We start from the raw sequence: 16,477 nt of genomic DNA on the forward strand, positions 1-16,477 counted from the left end.
CTCCTCAGTCTGTACCCTCTCTGACCAGCATTACTGTGACTCCCCTCTGCAGATTGGCTCCTTACCTCCAGCATGAGCCCCCCTAGTGTGTGGCCCCCATCTCTAGCCTACTTCCACAGTCTGTGCCCTCCTTCCCCACCTGTCAACCCCTAGTCTCAGTACCACCCCCATCTCCAGCCTGGCACCACCCAGTCTGTACTCCCTTTCCCCCCCGCCCCTAACTCCAGCCTGGGGGCCCCTGTCTACATTCCTTTGCCCCCACTCGCATCTCCTGCCTGGTGCCCACAAGTCTACGTCCCCTTCCCTCCGACCCCGTCTCCAGCCTGGCACCCCCCAGTCTGTGTCCCCTTCCCCATCTCCAGCCTGGTGCCCTCCAGTCTGTGTCCCCTTCCCCCGCCCCCATCTCCAGCCTGGCACCCCCCAGTCTGCATCCCCTTCCGCTCCCCCCCGCGCTCTCCAGCCTGGCACCCCCTAGTCTGCACCCCCCAGCTCCAGCCTGGCACGCCCCCTAGTCTGCATCCCCCCCCATCTTCAGCCTGGTGCCCCCCAGTCTGCATCCCCTTCCGCTCCCCCCCGCTCTCCAGCCTGGCGCCCCCTAGTCTGCATCCCCCCCAGTCTGCACCGCCCCATCTCCAGCCTGGCACCCCCTCATCTGCATCCCCCCCATCTTCATCTTGGTGCCCCCCAGTCTGCATCCCCTTCCACTCCCCCCCACCAGCTCCAGCCTGGCACGTCCCCTAGGCTGCATTCCCCCCTCCATCCAGCTTGGCACGCCCCTTAGGCTGCATCCCCCCCTCCAGCTCCAGCCTGGCATGCCCCCCAACCTTCATTCCCCCCCCAGCTCCAGCCTGGCACGCCCCCCAGTCTGCATTCCCCCCCCATCCAGCTTGGCACGCCCCTTAGGCTGCATCCCCCCCTCCAGCTCCAGCTTGGCACGCCCCTTAGGCTGCATCCCCCCCTCCAGCTCCAGCCTGGCATGCCCCCCAACCTTCATTCCCCGCCCCCAGCTCCAGCTTGGCACGTCCCCTAGGCTGCATTCCCCCCCCCCCCCCATCCAGCTTGGCACGCCCCTTAGGCTGCATTCCCCCCTCCATCCAGCTTGGCACGCCCCTTAGGCTGCATCCCCCCCTCCAGCTCCAGCCTGGCATGCCCCCCAACCTTCATTCCCCGCCCCCAGCTCCAGCTTGGCACGCCCCCCAGTCTGCATTCCCCCCCCCATCCAGCCTGGCACGCCCCTTAGGCTGCATCCCCCCCTCCAGCTCCAGCCTGGCATGCCCCCCAACCTTCATTCCCCCCCCAGCTCCAGCCTGGCACGCCCCCCAACCTTCATTCCCCGCCCCCAGCTCCAGCTTGGCACGCCCCCCAGTCTGCATTCCCCCCCCCCAGCTCCAGCCTGGCACGCCCCCCAGTCTGCATCCCCCCCCCCAGCTCCAGCCTGGCACGCCCCCCAACCTTCATTCCCCGCCCCCAGCTCCAGCTTGGCACGCCCCCCAGTCTGCATTCCCCCCCCCCAGCTCCAGCCTGGCACGCCCCCCAGTCTGCATCCCCTTCCCCTCCGGGATCAGTGCCAGGAAGCTCCAGGCTAGGGTGACCAGACAGCAAGTGTGAAAAATCGGGACGAGGGGCCGGGGTAATATAGGAGCCTATATAAGAAAAAGACCCCAAAATCGGGACATCTGGTCACCCTGCTCCAAGCCCCCACCCGCCGGGGAAGACACTCTGCGTTTCCTCCCTCCCTCCGCAGCGCTTTACGACAGGCCCTCAGGCCCTTCGCGCGCTTTACGACAGAGCTCTGGTGCCGTACGGCGAGTCGGGGACGGCGCGGCCCCGAGCCGTGTCCGGTCCGGCCGCTTCCCGCCCGCAGCAGCGGGGCTCCGCCGGGTCAGTCATGGTGAGGGCGGCTCCGGATCCCTCCGTCCAGGCAGGCGGGGGCGAGCAGGTCCCCGAGGGGACGCGGCCCCGGGCGGGGGAGGCCGGGACGGCCGTTAGTCCCGCTCTGGGGCGGCCTCACCCCCGAAGCGCGGGCGCCCTGGAGGAGTTTGGCCTTGCCCTTACTCCCGCCAGTGGAGTAAACTCTCCAGGTGCGACCGCAGCCGCCCGAAGGGTTGTTGGAAGAGGGTAGCCAGGCTGGTGAAAAGTCACCCCGCCCCCAGCAGCACGGGCATAGCCGTGCCAAATCTGCCTGCCGACCAGGCTGAAAGATGTGCAGGCCTTCTTGGTCTTTAATTGTCCCATTGCCCTCAGGGGCCTTACTTGTCAGTTTAAAATTAAGCAGGGGAGCAAAGCAACGGCATGCTACAAACTTCTTCCAGCACAGCTGGGTCATGTAGGCTTGATTTAGGACAGACCTAGCTGTGCTGGCTGAAAAGCCTGTGCTGTAGATGCAGTTATACCAACAAAACCATGCTTTTGCTGGTGTAGCTTGTTTGGCTCCTGGGTGTGGGTGTGTGTGTGGAATAAGCTATTCCAGTAAAAGCACAGCTTGGAGCACTTTGCCAGTGTAATATACTGGTATACCTTATGTACACGGCTGTGCAGATAATACAGTTTGCCAACTGTTACACGATAATCACTTATCCAAAATAGCGTCCGCATATCTGTTGATTTTCAATAATTGACCAACGTAATTATAATTTTGAGCATTCAGACGTATTGGATGTCCTGAATGATGTTTGGATAATTGAAACGAAACTGTAATATTTGATATGGCTGAAGCATTTTTTTAATCTGTGGAACTCAAAGCATTTTATAAATGCCAGTTAAGCCAAAAAATGCACTTGTGATTAGTGGAACATAAGTTTCAGTAAATATATCCATATAGGACTAGTGAAGCTTTTCTATTCCCAAGAGTCACTGTCAACAGGTCCACCTGTAGTTTTGAAATACGGTAAGTAAGGCTTTAAAAGCTGCCAGCCAATGTGTGCAAGTTAACTGTATCTATCAATTATATTACAATTTACTGTTTTCTTGTCATATTTGAAGCCATTTTAGTTTTAATGTATATATGTAATTAACTTGGCTAAAGATTATTTTCATTTTTGTTAATTAATGTTACTTTTTCTCCCCCACACCCAGGCTAGTACTCTGATAGCGGTTGGTCTGACAATAGCTGCTGCTGGATTTGCAGGTTTGTATCTGGTGTGAGGAATCTCACACTGGATTCTACTTTTCATTACCGGTTTTAGTAATGGTGCAGTGTAAAATATACTATCAGTTCAGCACAATGCAGTACATTATCTTTTAAGGGACACATACAGAGGAGTGGACTGGCTGGTCTGATTGCAGCCAAAGAAAATATCTAAATTTTTTCTCTCTTCTTAATCAGGTCAAAAACATTTTTTTCCTGCATACTAATATGAAAGAAAATTATTATACTGAATTTCTAAATCATCATGAAATTATGCCTTTAGTTCTGTTAATGTTAGTCATTTTCTTTAAGGTCGTTATGCGTTACAAGCTATGAAGCAAATGGAACCACAAGTAAAACAAGCCCTTCAGAGTCTGCCAAAATCTGTAAGTTTTGTTTTATCCATAGTACTTTTTTCAATTGATGTTAAATATTTTTTTCTGTACATAAATAGCTTCACTCAGTGCCAGGCGAAAGGTTAAAGATGCTCGAATATAAATAGAGACAGACCAAACTGTCATCACAGCAGTAGTGTATTACTGATTGGTGCTATTAAATTCGGACAGAAGATCTCCAGATTGAGTGTATAAAACACTTTCACTCATCTCAACAATTCTGCTGTAGGTCAGTTCCAAATTATAGTGGTTGATTTGGCAACTCCACCAAACAGTTGAGTAAATAATGAAATTCAACTTTGATTGAATTTCATGATAACGGTTCATAAGACGCATCCTTGTACTCTTATAGGAATGCTCTGCAGCTACTAAAGAAGAAATGGTGGTCTCTTCTTCACCTCCAATATTGTTTAATTCATATTATTTTGCCTGTCAGTTTTCTTACTAATGCATCTTCCATTTCAGGCCTTCAGTGGTTATTACAGAGGTGGATTTGATCCCAAAATGACCAAACGAGAAGCAGCTTTAATATTAGGAGTGAGGTAAAAAATCATTTTAATTTAAAAATGTAGGATGCAGGAGAGAATACAGCACTAATGAGTTTAAGATCGGGGTCTGATTTTTTTCAGAGGTACTGAATCCTCAAAGCTCTCATTGACTTCAGCATCTGAAATTCAGTGCCAAGTTAAATTAAAAGGGATTATCATAATGCAGAGACTGCTTTTACTCAGCTCAGTTCGCAAGACTGGCTACCAGGTCTTTCTAAGGTTGCATATATTAGATTGTTGATTACAGTATGTTGTACAAAGAAACATTACTTTTTAAAAGCCATTTCCACTTGGGGATTCAGTATTCAACCACGGTGTGTGTTTTTGTTTTTTTTTTGTATTACATTTTTAATTTGCTTTAACACCCAACCTAACTTTTCTGGCAATAAAAAAATGTCACTGTGCCTTTATATCAAAGCATGGACTATGGTCTATTTAGTAGTTCAGTACAAAAAGAATTTTTGTTTTCAGTCACACATACTAATAAAGTTAATGACTGGTGGTTGTCTTCACCAAATTTTGGGAAGACTGACTTTGGTTTTGGCTGCAAAAGTTCCACAAGCTTTCTTAGCTTAGCAACTATGAAGGCACAGCCTTATTCGGAAAATTCTTTCATTTGAAATGTATTTGGATTTTAGGAACCCTTGCCCAGACTTCTGCAAAGCCTTAAGTTGTAGCTATCCTCATTCCTATATTTGGGAAATGGCTACTGTGATGACTTCAGTTGGCAGACTCTGACTGCATTATTAGCTAATGTACTTGGTGGCCCTCTCTTAAGCTGACTGCCATCTATTCTGTAACTGACTGACCATGGAGAGGCTGATAACTGCAATCATCACAGACATTTTAAAACAGTGACCCCCAAATTGTGGGGTGTGCCCCCCTAGGGGGTGTGGAGGAATGTTCGGGGGGGGGGGGGTGATGGGGCTGGGCCACCCCCCATGGGGGCAGGGAGGGAGACCCACTCAGCCCTGCTCTGCCCCCAGCTCCACCCCTGGCCTTGACCATGACTCCACTCCCAGCCTTGACCCCTGGCTCCTAGCCATGGCCCAGCTCTACTTCGGCTCTGGGCCGTGCCTCTGGGGAAAGGGGGGTGGGCAAATTACACTGGGCGGGGGGGTGACTTAAAAAGTTTGGGAGCCACTGCTTTAAGAAATGCCTCAGTGTGGTGATCAGAACTACTTGTATGAGATAAATTTGAGGTAAGATTTTCAAAAGTGCCAATGTCCCATTTTCAAAAATAACTTGGGCTCGTAAAAGCACAAATCCCATTGACTTTGTGAGATTTAGGTGCCCAAGTCAATGGGAGTTGGACTCCTACATACCTTTGAGAATCTGGACATAAGGTGCTTTTGAAAATTTTGCCCGTAGCCCTTATTCATTCTTTCACTGCTCCAGATTTGCATCTCATTGAGCTTCCCAGTAGCATAAGTCTGTGACATTATGCCTGATAAGAATACCTATTATTTGTATTGTGGTAGTATCTAGAGGCCCCATCAGGCAGTGGGGCTCCATTTGAAAAGACCCTCTCTCCCCCAAATTGCTTAAGTCTAAGTAAAAATACTAAGAATAAAAGTTTTAGTAAAGAAAAATCACACAAGCAGGCAGCCATAACTAACAGGTTAGGGATTCAAATAATTAAATAGTTACGTCTTAAATGGCTTGCTCTCAAGGACTGTACACATACACCCACAAATGTTTACAGGACTTTTTACAGTCCAGGGAAGGTATGTGTTTTCTCTTTCAAATATGACTGAATTTTCAAGAAATAAAAGACCATGAAAAGTAATGTCAAGCTCCTTTTGACAATTCTGCAGTAGAAACTGGTCAACATCTGTCAATGAAGCTGTAAACTACACACTAACTTTGGCATAATGGACTGAAGATGTTGAACAAAGCAGCAACAGAAAAAATATTCAGGGGGGAAAATGTCTTTTCAAATTTAACTTGTTGTGAACAATTTGAGTATGAGACAAATTATGCTTAGTAATTGCTAATTTTTTTCTAATTTTTCAGGTCTTCTAATTGTATAATATTTTTAATTCCTTTAAGTCAGGTTACCTAACTCTCTCTTCTTTTAAACTAGTCCTACAGCCAATAAAGGTAAAATTAGGGAAGCTCACAGACGGATCATGCTTTTGAATCACCCAGATAAAGGTATGTAAAATCAGTAGGGATAAGTCCCATTTGAAATAAATCAATTATTACTGTCAACCCAGTATATTTTTGGCCCAAATTAATGGAACCAAGATCATGAGATGTATAGGGCATATAGGTACATCATTCATACATTAACAAAAGAAAATAAAAAACCTGCCTGGGAGGAAATACATCTTAAGATGCTTGAATCCTTGTATATTCAGAGGTCCCCTGCCCAGACATTTGAACACTATTAAAACTAAGGTTTCAGAGTAGCAGCCGTGTTAGTCTGTATCCGCAAAAAGAAAAGGAGGACTTGTGGCACCTTAGAGGCTAACAGATTTATTTGAGCATAAGCTTTCGTGAGCTACAGCATCCGATGAGATGCATCCAATTAAATGAGCTGTAGCTCGCAAAAGCTTATGCTCAAATAAACGTTAGTCTCGAAGATGCCACAAGTTCTCCTTTTTTATTAAAACTAATAGATTCAACAAATTAGCTCCTCTCTCAGTACCCGATACATCATCTCTGCATTGACTTATCATATAAAGATGAAAAAAAAGGTCCTTTTCGGTGAAAGCCTACAGTGTGATCGTACAGCTGCTCCAACGTGTGGAACTCCTGTTTGGTTAGAATTGGGCCGTGAGTCTTCAGAAACAGCAACAAACTCAATATGTAGTATTGCTGCTTATGTGATGCTAATGCTGAGATTCAGTTAAGTACTTCAGCACATGCCTAACTTTAACCATATGAGTACTCCCATCTCTATTCATCATAGCACTTAAACCCCATTGACTTCAATTAATCTAAATCATGTCATTAAAAACGGCCATACTGGGTCAGACCAAAGGTCCATTTCGCCCAGTATCCTGTCTTCCAACAGTGGCCAATGCCGGGTGCCCCAGAGGGAATGCATAGAACAGGTAATCACCAAGTGATCCGTCGCCCATTCCCAGCTTCTGGCAAACAGAGGCAAGGGGCACCATTCCTCTCCAGCCTGGCTAATAGCCATTGATGGACCTATCCTCCATGAACTTATATAGTTCTTTTTTTTGAATCGTTAGACTTGGCCTTCACAACATCCTCTGGCAAGGAGTTCCACAGGTTGTCTGCATTGTGTGAATAAATACTTCCTTTTGTTTGTTTTAAACTTTTGTCTTTTGGTACCTGGCAAATTGGGACCTTTAATCTTGATTTAAAAGGTAAAATGGCCTCCTTGAAGTGACCACGAAACTTCCTATCTACTACTTTGCCTCTTTCCTCCTCCTCAAATAAATGGTCATCAGGACCTGCCTTCTTCAGAAATCTTCCAGCAGAGGCAACATCAAGTGAATTCTTAGGCATATACAGAGTTTACTAACATGGGAGTCTCATAATATTGCCAGTTTTTACCAGGAACTAAAGCAAAGAATACTGATGTTAGGAGACACTGCCCTTTGTACTCTAAAAGGGTCTGTGCATCTTTTGGTAGGTGATCAAATCTAATTTTGGTGCATTTACAGTATATCAGACTGGAGGGATTACTAACATTTAATCTGTTAATCACCTGTATTTTACATTTCACTCAAATTATTCCACTAGTACAGTAGCTTGGGTCAGGCCCTGCTGAATTAGAGACACTGGTTAATCTGTGGACTCATTAGCTTTATATAAAATATGCAGGGAACATCCAAAACACTTGGAAAATAGTTCTGCATACCCCTCTAAATCCTTGGTGACCCTATCATGAAATTCACCAAGTGACACAGGACTAGACTAGAGACCTAATAGAATTTAGGGTTTGTCTGCACATGAAATTATTCCAGAATAGCTGTTCTGGAATCACTATTCCTGAAATCTGAGTGGAGACATATTCCAGAATCAGTTTTCTTCCTGTCAAACTTAATCCACTTTGTTGGACTAGAAGCTATTCCTGAACTCCATGTTTAGACAAATCCTAAATATTCTGCAACTTGTCAGATGTCATTTGTCTATTAACTTATGAAATAGAGGCACTCATGTATTTCTTTGAACAGATGTGCTCACTTTTTCTCCCTACTGGTACCATTAAGCCAGAATTGGGCAATAATGTAATGAAATAGAAAAGATTGTCTCTTTTTGTGACAAGACTTTTTTTCTTCTAGGTGGTTCTCCCTATGTGGCAGCCAAAATCAATGAAGCTAAAGATTTACTGGAAGGCCAAGCTAAGAAGTGAATGTGGATATTTAGTTGTAAATTAATGGTTTAGTTTATGTATATTAATATCAGTTTTGATAACTGACCCAAGGGAAGTTGATACCAATCTTTTTGACTCGATCAATGATTAAACTAATGCAGGGAACCCTCCCCCCCCCCCATCTTGGTTGGATCATGTGTATCTTGTTTTGGGGAGTGTGGGGGCTTATAAATAGTGGCTTAGAATAATTTTTGAAGAAGTACTGTTTCTAGTAGTGGTACAGTTTACCTCTAATTCAAAGTATTTTTCCTAGGATGACATGGAAAATATTGTGATTTGGTCTGGCTAATGTATAGTCACACAAACAGCCTGAGTCTTGAGCACTCTGAAAATGCTGAATTTCTGTTTAACCAGGTACATCTGTTTGAAATTCATGCTGCTGTGGCTTAATATCCCAAAGTTAGCAAGATGATACTAATAAGAGAAAAGGCTGGGTTGAAACAACTTAAGGAAAATCATGGGGATTTATTTGCACAATAGGAATAAAGCATTTAGAAATTGTTACATTAATGCAACGTGGAAAATGGAGAAAGTGGAATGTACTGAATTCTCTTGTAAGATAACGTGTATTAACTTTCAAAAACAAGTTGGCCATAGTCAGTGCTATTGATTTGTCTCCATGTATTTACTTATTTCTACACTGATTTTCATTATTTTTACTGATTCCACAGCATTTAAATAAAATGACACTTATACTTGTATTAATAAGTAGTAAAATTTCATAATATACTAAAGCCTTACAGCATATGATGATTATCTTAAAAGAATAAGGTGTAAGTACTCTTAGGATAACACTGAAGTTTCTAGTAAGAGATGGAAAGTGGAAATTTTACTTGCATGAGCCTTTAAGATAGAGGCTTAAATTCAAAGTTACAAGGAGGACTTTTTTCTTTGTTTTGAATGAGAAATTGTAAAGGAGTTTTCCCTCCAAACTATCCATTCTCCCTTGATAGAGAACATTGCTTTACAGCATAGAAATTATATTATTTATACATGGACCAGAGTTCACACAACTTTTAGCTTTTCTAAATCTAATATGCTTGTATTGTGACCATACTGAGGTCTCTGCAACCTCTCCCTGGGTCACTCTGATCCCAGTATGCAAAAATGTATGTCTGTGTTTCACTATGTATGAGTGAATCACCACTGAAATTCTGTGCATTAAGAAATGAGCAAGACTAAATCAAAGATGAAAAACCAGAACTACTAAATTGTTTTTAAAGGAGTATAACAAAAAATATAGAAAAGGAGGAGCATGAAGATCTATATAATGATTCTGATTGTCCAGGCATTTCCCAAACTAAAAACACACAGATCTGTAGGTCCAGCTGTGATATATCTCAGGGTATTAAAAAATAAAAATTTTGTTAATGGCTCTCAAATCTACCTCTACACTTAATTCTTCTCCCCTATGTCCAGGATCACATTTTTCCAGGTGTCGTACACCAGACCCTCTCTAGAATGCGGGATCTGGGATCCATGCCAACTACTGCATTATAACGAGGACCGTGTTAAAATGAAATTACTGTATACAGTAAGTGTCACATCCATAAAGTATAGAAAACCTTAGAAAATAAACTACTTGAAGGAAACAAACGAGAAAAAAAGTGTTGCTTTATTAGAGATTTAAAGTACATTACAATAAACTAGTCTAGTTTTTCTTTAAAAAGTTGGTGAGTTGGTTTTGCTTCTTGCTGCTGTGCTGCTTCTGCTTAGCGAACTGCAAAAGACTGTGTAGCTGCATAATTTTTATAGGCTCAACATCTTGCGTCTCAAACCATCTCAAAGCAGTCTCTAAGCTGGCTATGGTCGCAGTTGACGTTGGAACGACATCCACTTCTTCTTCTACGGCGAAGGCCAATTCTTCAGCTTCTGGAATGTTTGGTCATACTGCCTGAAGAATTTGGTCAGCCGTTAGACTTTCAGCAATGGGACAATTCTTCTGCTTCATTGTCGCCTCTTATCCAGAACCCCGAGCCTGGACAGTTGCTGGCACAGCTCCTGCATCCACTCCATGTCTGTTCTTTCAACCTCCTCCTCTGTAAATTCCTCAAATTCCTCATCAGACTGCGATCTGCTTTCTTCATTTTCTTCCAGGAGCAGGTGGCCAAACAACTCTCTCAGTCCCATCATCCAACAGCGGTTTATTGTTTCAGTTTGTAATAAATTCCAGGAATCGCAGCCAATGTAAAAAGTCTTTTATAGTCAACTTCTTCAGAAAATCTGTGACAGACAACTTGCTTTCTATCATGTGTCATACCATGTTCCGTCGATTAGTGCTGCTTAAAAATGGCGATAACACCTTGATCAAGTGGCTGGATTTTGGAAGTCGTGTTTTTAGGTAAGTATTCAACTCGTATTTTACCATGATGGGTTCCAAGTCTTTCGGCCGGAGGATGCACTGGACAGTTGTTTAGCAAAAGAACGGCCTTTTTTTCTAAGCGTTTTTTCCGCAAATCCTTTCACACAGAAGGGACAAATTCGGTGAAGAACCACTGTTCAAAAATCTCTCTTGCCATCCAGGAATTTTTGGAGTTCTTGTATGAAAATGGTAAGCAATTCACATTTACGTGATGAAAGCACCGAGGCATGCGAGACTTTCCAATGCACAATGGTTTTAATTTATGCTTGCCTGTTGCATTCACACAAAACAATAAAGTAAGGCAATCTTTTGCCTGTTATATCCTTTTTTCTTATGTTCATCTGTTCTGACAGCCATGGTTTTATCAGGCAACATTTTATAATTCCTGTTTCATCTGCATTGTAAACCTGTTCCTCCGAGTAACCCTCTGCCTGTAAAATTTCCCTCCAATTCGCAGTGTACGGTTGCGCAGCAGCATTGTCAGCAGAGCGTTTTTCTCCCGAAACTGCAATCTGCGAGATTGTGTCTTTTCTGAAATCGCCATAGTCAACCTGAACTCACCTTAAAATTGCTGAATTCGCCATTAAGTTCCCGGTCGAATTTTTCCCCTTGCATGGCTATAAGCAGACCAGAGATTGGAATGTCTTTCTGCTGTTCTTGCACAAACCACATGTACATTGCAGAATCAAGATCGGCATCATTCACTAAACGGGCTCGTTTTCTTTGAAGGCCATGCTCTTCGTCCAGTTTATGAATGTAAGTTCCGAGCTTGTCAGCATTCTTTAGCCATCCAAGAAAGGTGGACTCGTTAACACCCATATTGCGGCTAATCTTTGCCTGGGTTTCGCCATTTCAAAGTCATTCGATAGTGTCCAATTTCTCCTGCACAGAGTAAGCTTTCTTTTTGCCCGATATTTTTGACATCTTTCTAAAGATAAATACTTTAGATAAAGATAAATACCTGTCCATTTTTATTACATTACATTTGTATGGCGTTCTAGGCCTCCAGCAATAGTCTTAGGTCTTGTCTACACTACCATGTGGGGTCGATCTAAGATATGCAGCTTCAGCTACGTGAATAGCTGATGCTCGACTGCGCTTGCGCTCCTCATTCTGGTCGAGTACTAGATTTGACAGGAGAGCGCTCAGCGGTTGATTTATCGCATCTATACTCAAATTGTACTGTACAGTACTTAAATTTGGGATCCATGGCCATGACCACGTTATACCTGAATTTGCGTTATACAGACACACGTTCTAGCGAGGGTCTGGTGTACCACATTCTTAAACACACATCAGATGAGCTCATCTTTTTCTTTTCAATAGTGCCATCGTGACCACCACCACCTTCACAATTACTCCAGTTGTTTACTTTAGAATTATTTTGACTGCATACTTTCTTCCCCAGACAACTATACTGTCATCAAATTCTGACACTTTTTTTCTCTAAAACATACTGAAAACAATCCATCCCTTCAGCTGAAATGCATACCTATGTCTTGGTTATCTCTTGCCTTGACTGCTGCAGCCTCTCCTTGTTTCCCATCTCAGCTCCTCTGGCTATATAAAATGCAGCAGTTAAAATAATGTCACCCACTGCTCAGAGCATGTCATTTCTCAAATCTTTCGCCTGGCTTGCATTCACGGAATCAGGTTTAAGACTGTCTTCTCTTTCAAGGCTTTGCACAACCCCACCCACACCTGCTGTGGTATCTTTCTGCATCCCTCTGGTCCAAATCACAAAATAAGTGACCTTGTTGCTTTGCATTTTCTAGTCCATATCAATATTACTTCCATGCCTGGAATGGCCTCTCCTATTCTTACTGTGCCAGGCTTTCATCCTCTAAGTCCGTCCCTCTTTAAAAGCCTGCAAATGTCAACATGTGTGAATGTGCCACTACCAGTACCCCCATCTATATATAAATTATCACCTCCTCTAAATCCCTTCTAGAGGAGAGGATAAAAAAGGTATTTTTGAAGTGTCTTAACTAATGTTTATAAACTCCTGTGTAGAGCGGTTAAGCTTAATGTGTTATCTAGGTCTTCCCTAGGAGAGAAGCTAGGGTTTATCTCAACCAGTTAATAAGTAAAGAGGTTAGTACTAAATTACAATGTCAGTCTGAAATATCTTGAGTTACTTTAATTAAGTCATCTTTCTGATTAAAGGACACTAAGTAACCAATGGAAGATCAAAGTTTATTTTTTTCTACCAGCATACAAAAACATATTGCACATCAAACAACCAAAATAAAAATACTCTACTAAGGACTAACATATGTAGTTTATACAGAATAAACTTTCTGGAAATTGATCTTTTCAGTAGTTCAGGTTATGTCTTAATGGACATGACTAATTCAGCTTAGTGTTTTAACTAAAGCTATGTTTGATTTTTAAATACTGTACAGTTTAATAAATAAACCAAACAAAGCCTCAAAGTAGAACAGTCACTGCCAATGCCACCCAATATCCCTGCAGATTATGAGAATTTAATAAATGTATTCCAGTGGTCTGCAGTTTTTTTCCTCTACATACAGCATTTAAAAAACATGTATTAAAACAGACCAGTTTCCAGACTAAACTAATGGAGAAATTACAATTCAGTGCAAAATATTTTAGACTGCATTTCTTTCTAGTTTTCCTCAGGTGAAGAAGTGGTTGCATATTATTAAAAATGTAACAAAAGCAGCTAATGCTTTCATAAAGAATATTACATTAGGGATTCCCCCCACATCTTTGCCATATTTTGAAAACAAAATAACATTTCCTATAGCCAGCAAGTTTTTGTTTATTTAAATGTTACATATACTATCTCAAGGCACATCTGATGATATATTTATAACACAGTAGGTGTCATAAGTATGTTTAACATATGATTTCTTCAGGATCCCTCCCCTTTCTGAATTCCAAAATGGAGGAACTGAAAGTGCGCTGTCAAGACTGGCGATCCATATTCTATCTTTGGCAAGCTTATACAAGCACTATTGTAAAATGTAATGTAAAAGAACTGTAAACTAGGAACTTCAGTTTATGAAACACCATTCAGCACTGCTTCTTCCTGATTATTTTCTTCTTCTTGTATAGTACTTGACTTCTCTTCTTCAGGACTATGCTGTGGCTTAGAAGGTTCATCCCCAGAAGCATTAGCAGGGCCATTTATTGCTTTTTCTGAAGGGCCATGTTCTTCAATCACATCTTTTGCCTTTAAAAGAAAAAAGATTTAAAAAAACTTACTAGATACAACATGGGAAAACCCAATCACGAGAGAGGGGGGCATAGTCCAGTTGTTTTAAACATCAGAAGGGGAGCCAAGGTCACTTGAGTTCTAATCTTGGCTCTGACACAAACTCCCTCACAGGAACTGCCATAGGGGATCAGTCCAGTGGTCCATCTGTTCCAGTATCCTGTCACCAACAGCGGCAACACCCTGCTTCAGAGAAAGGTGCAAGAAACCCTGCAGTAGGCAGTTATGGAATAGTCTATCCCCCAAGAAAGTTTCCTCCTAACCCCCCAGTAATGAGAGTCTGATTTAAATCGGATTAGGTTTTATCTTTTTCAAATCTCCCCTACTCATTTTTAGTATTTACTAGTATAATTGGCTGTTCTTGTTATCCAATAAATGAATAATACCTTTTCAAATCCTGCTAAGCTTGTCCTCTCAATAAATGGCAATATTCTGTGTGTGGGTGGAAACGTTTTTGCCCCCTTTAATGTTACTGAATGCTCCCTTGTTCTGATATTACGAGATGGGTAAATAGGTTCCCAGTTTACCACCTCCACACCATTCATTCTAGCCTCTGTAGCCTTATGCAAGTCACTGACTATCTCTGCCTTAGTTTCCCCTATTTGTAAAATATAAAAAATAATACCCATCACACAGGAGTCATGAGGATTAATATTTATAAAGTGCTTTCAAGATTAAAAGCTTTATAGGTGGCAAGTATCTAAGGAATTGGTGTAAGAACTTCTAATTTTAGAGTACTATGTTAGATGCAGTAAATTCAACTGAGAAAGTCTGCATTATAATTCAGCAAGAGATGAACATCAACTGCTGTGTACGCAGTCACTTTCTCTTGTGATGTTACAGTCATCTCAATCAGTTGCCTCTTTCCAAAAGATAAAGTGGTTTTAAAACACCAGAATCTTCAGAAAGGCCACCTGATTTCATAAATATTCTGCAAAATTAACTATTTCATAATTTGGCTTGAAGATGGAAACAAAGTACTTTTGAGACCTATTTCAAATATACATTCACAGGGTAAAAGTATATCTGCCTTGCTAGTTAGCATCAACTATATCATCAATAGGGTTTTTCATTCCCAAACTGTGAAAGACTATGAGCATTCCATCACTAAAGAAGAGAGAAAAAGCAGCATACATTTTTTAAAAATTTAGAGTTTTCTTCCTTTTTTCTTACCATTTCGTTCTTGTTTTTAGCCAATGTTTCCCTTGGGAGGTTTCTTTGTCTACTCTGAGATTCAGCTCGTGATATGTAATCAGCTACTGTGACTGTGTGAGGGAAGAAAAATTAAAGATGCTGAACCGTTACAAAATATTTTTCAGATTTCATGTTTAACAGTGAGCTAATTTGCTATTGTGCCATTGTTTAGGATTTTCTGCACTTTATGCATAAAATATAGATTTTATAGCCAATAAATAAATCTTATTTGTGAGTCACCTAGCAACTCTTTGGGTGATTAAAAATTATAATTAACTCAACATTTAATTTATAATAATTTCATAGTAAAGATCAAATTTTGTCCTTGGATAACCATGCAGGGCTTCCACTGAAAGCAGCACACATCTGCTTCTGCAGGCAGAATTTGGTTGTAAATTAGGGTAAAAAATAATTCTAGTTTGAGGTAGGTGTAGGTTAAGCAATCTGAAAGGAAGGACCATCACTGAGCTCTCATCATGACATAAAACACTTTAGATTAGAAGCACTTTGAGAAAGGGAATTTATTTATACTGGTACATTTTATTGACTGGAAAGTGAAGTGGACAGCTATGGTACCATATAAAAAGTAAGGAAATTTCACTCTAAGGTATCCCATAAATAGATTGAAGGGAGATTAGAAACATGGGAGGAATAGCTGGAATTAGGGGAAAACAAATTTTTAAAGTAAATAGTATTAATATATTTCTTTCTTGAAAAGTTCTTCATGAACTAAGCACACCCTCCTGCTATTTCCTGTCCACTCCTGCAATTCAAAAGGCAACTCTGTACTTCTAGAACACACACCTGTGATATACATTTTGAAGGGATAAACGAAGAGGTGATGAACCGAAAGAAATTACATAGTTTGTCAAATAATCTATTGTATAACAATTGATAATTATATTTAGCATTTGACAAACTCCAGCTAGCTATTTTTCTGGGTTTAATGGTGATAAAATGATAAGACCTATATCAGGGTCCAAAGCAAAATATATTAATTTGGTTTCTTTTCCATTACTATTAGACACTTCATAACTGGGTGCAACTGCTCAAGAGTTATCTAGTTTTGAGAACAATTCAGTTCTCACTATCAGGGAAGGTGCTCATTTAAAATACTACTTTACACCCAGATTCTGTAATGACTTACATACATGCAATAGAACTACTCACATGAATAGTTAGGCATGTACTTAAGTCTTGTGTGCACAAATATTCATCCAAACTGTGCAACAGTAAGAAACATTACAACTAAATGT

The 16,477-nt window shown here is 41.8% G+C and overlaps 2 protein-coding genes across 6 annotated transcripts in view; one reads left to right on the forward strand and one right to left on the reverse strand.

Moving 5' to 3' along the window:
• Positions 1-1,773: 1,773 nt before the first annotated feature.
• On the forward strand, positions 1,774-9,806 carry DNAJC19 (DnaJ heat shock protein family (Hsp40) member C19). Of its 3 annotated transcripts, none has more exons than XM_073359294.2 (6): positions 1,774-1,881; positions 3,076-3,127; positions 3,440-3,513; positions 3,988-4,064; positions 6,157-6,227; positions 8,333-9,806. In XM_073359294.2, the coding sequence occupies exons 3-6, from the start codon at positions 3,460-3,462 to the stop codon at positions 8,401-8,403; spliced, it is 273 nt and encodes a 90-aa protein (XP_073215395.1). In that variant the 5' UTR covers positions 1,774-1,881; positions 3,076-3,127; positions 3,440-3,459; the 3' UTR covers positions 8,404-9,806. The 3 variants fall into 3 exon arrangements, with proteins under 3 accessions (XP_073215395.1, XP_073215392.1, XP_073215394.1); XM_073359291.2 differs by having other exon boundaries at positions 1,790-1,891; XM_073359293.2 differs by lacking the exon at positions 1,774-1,881 and adding an exon at positions 1,951-2,887.
• A 2,101-nt stretch (positions 9,807-11,907) lies between these two features.
• Positions 11,908-16,477, reverse strand: part of FXR1 (FMR1 autosomal homolog 1) — a 67,978-nt gene continuing 63,408 nt past the window's right edge. For all 3 annotated transcript variants that reach the window (XM_073359290.2, XM_073359288.1, XM_073359289.2), the window contains 2 exons: positions 15,201-15,292; positions 11,908-13,985 (listed from right to left, as the gene is read on the reverse strand). In XM_073359290.2, the coding sequence (XP_073215391.1) occupies positions 13,812-13,985; positions 15,201-15,292 (266 nt within the window). In that variant the 3' untranslated portion in view covers positions 11,908-13,811. The remainder of the gene's footprint in view (positions 13,986-15,200; positions 15,293-16,477) is intronic.

This window comes from Lepidochelys kempii, chromosome 9, assembly GCF_965140285.1.
Source record: "Lepidochelys kempii isolate rLepKem1 chromosome 9, rLepKem1.hap1, whole genome shotgun sequence".
Taxonomy (NCBI): Eukaryota; Metazoa; Chordata; order Testudines; family Cheloniidae; genus Lepidochelys; species Lepidochelys kempii.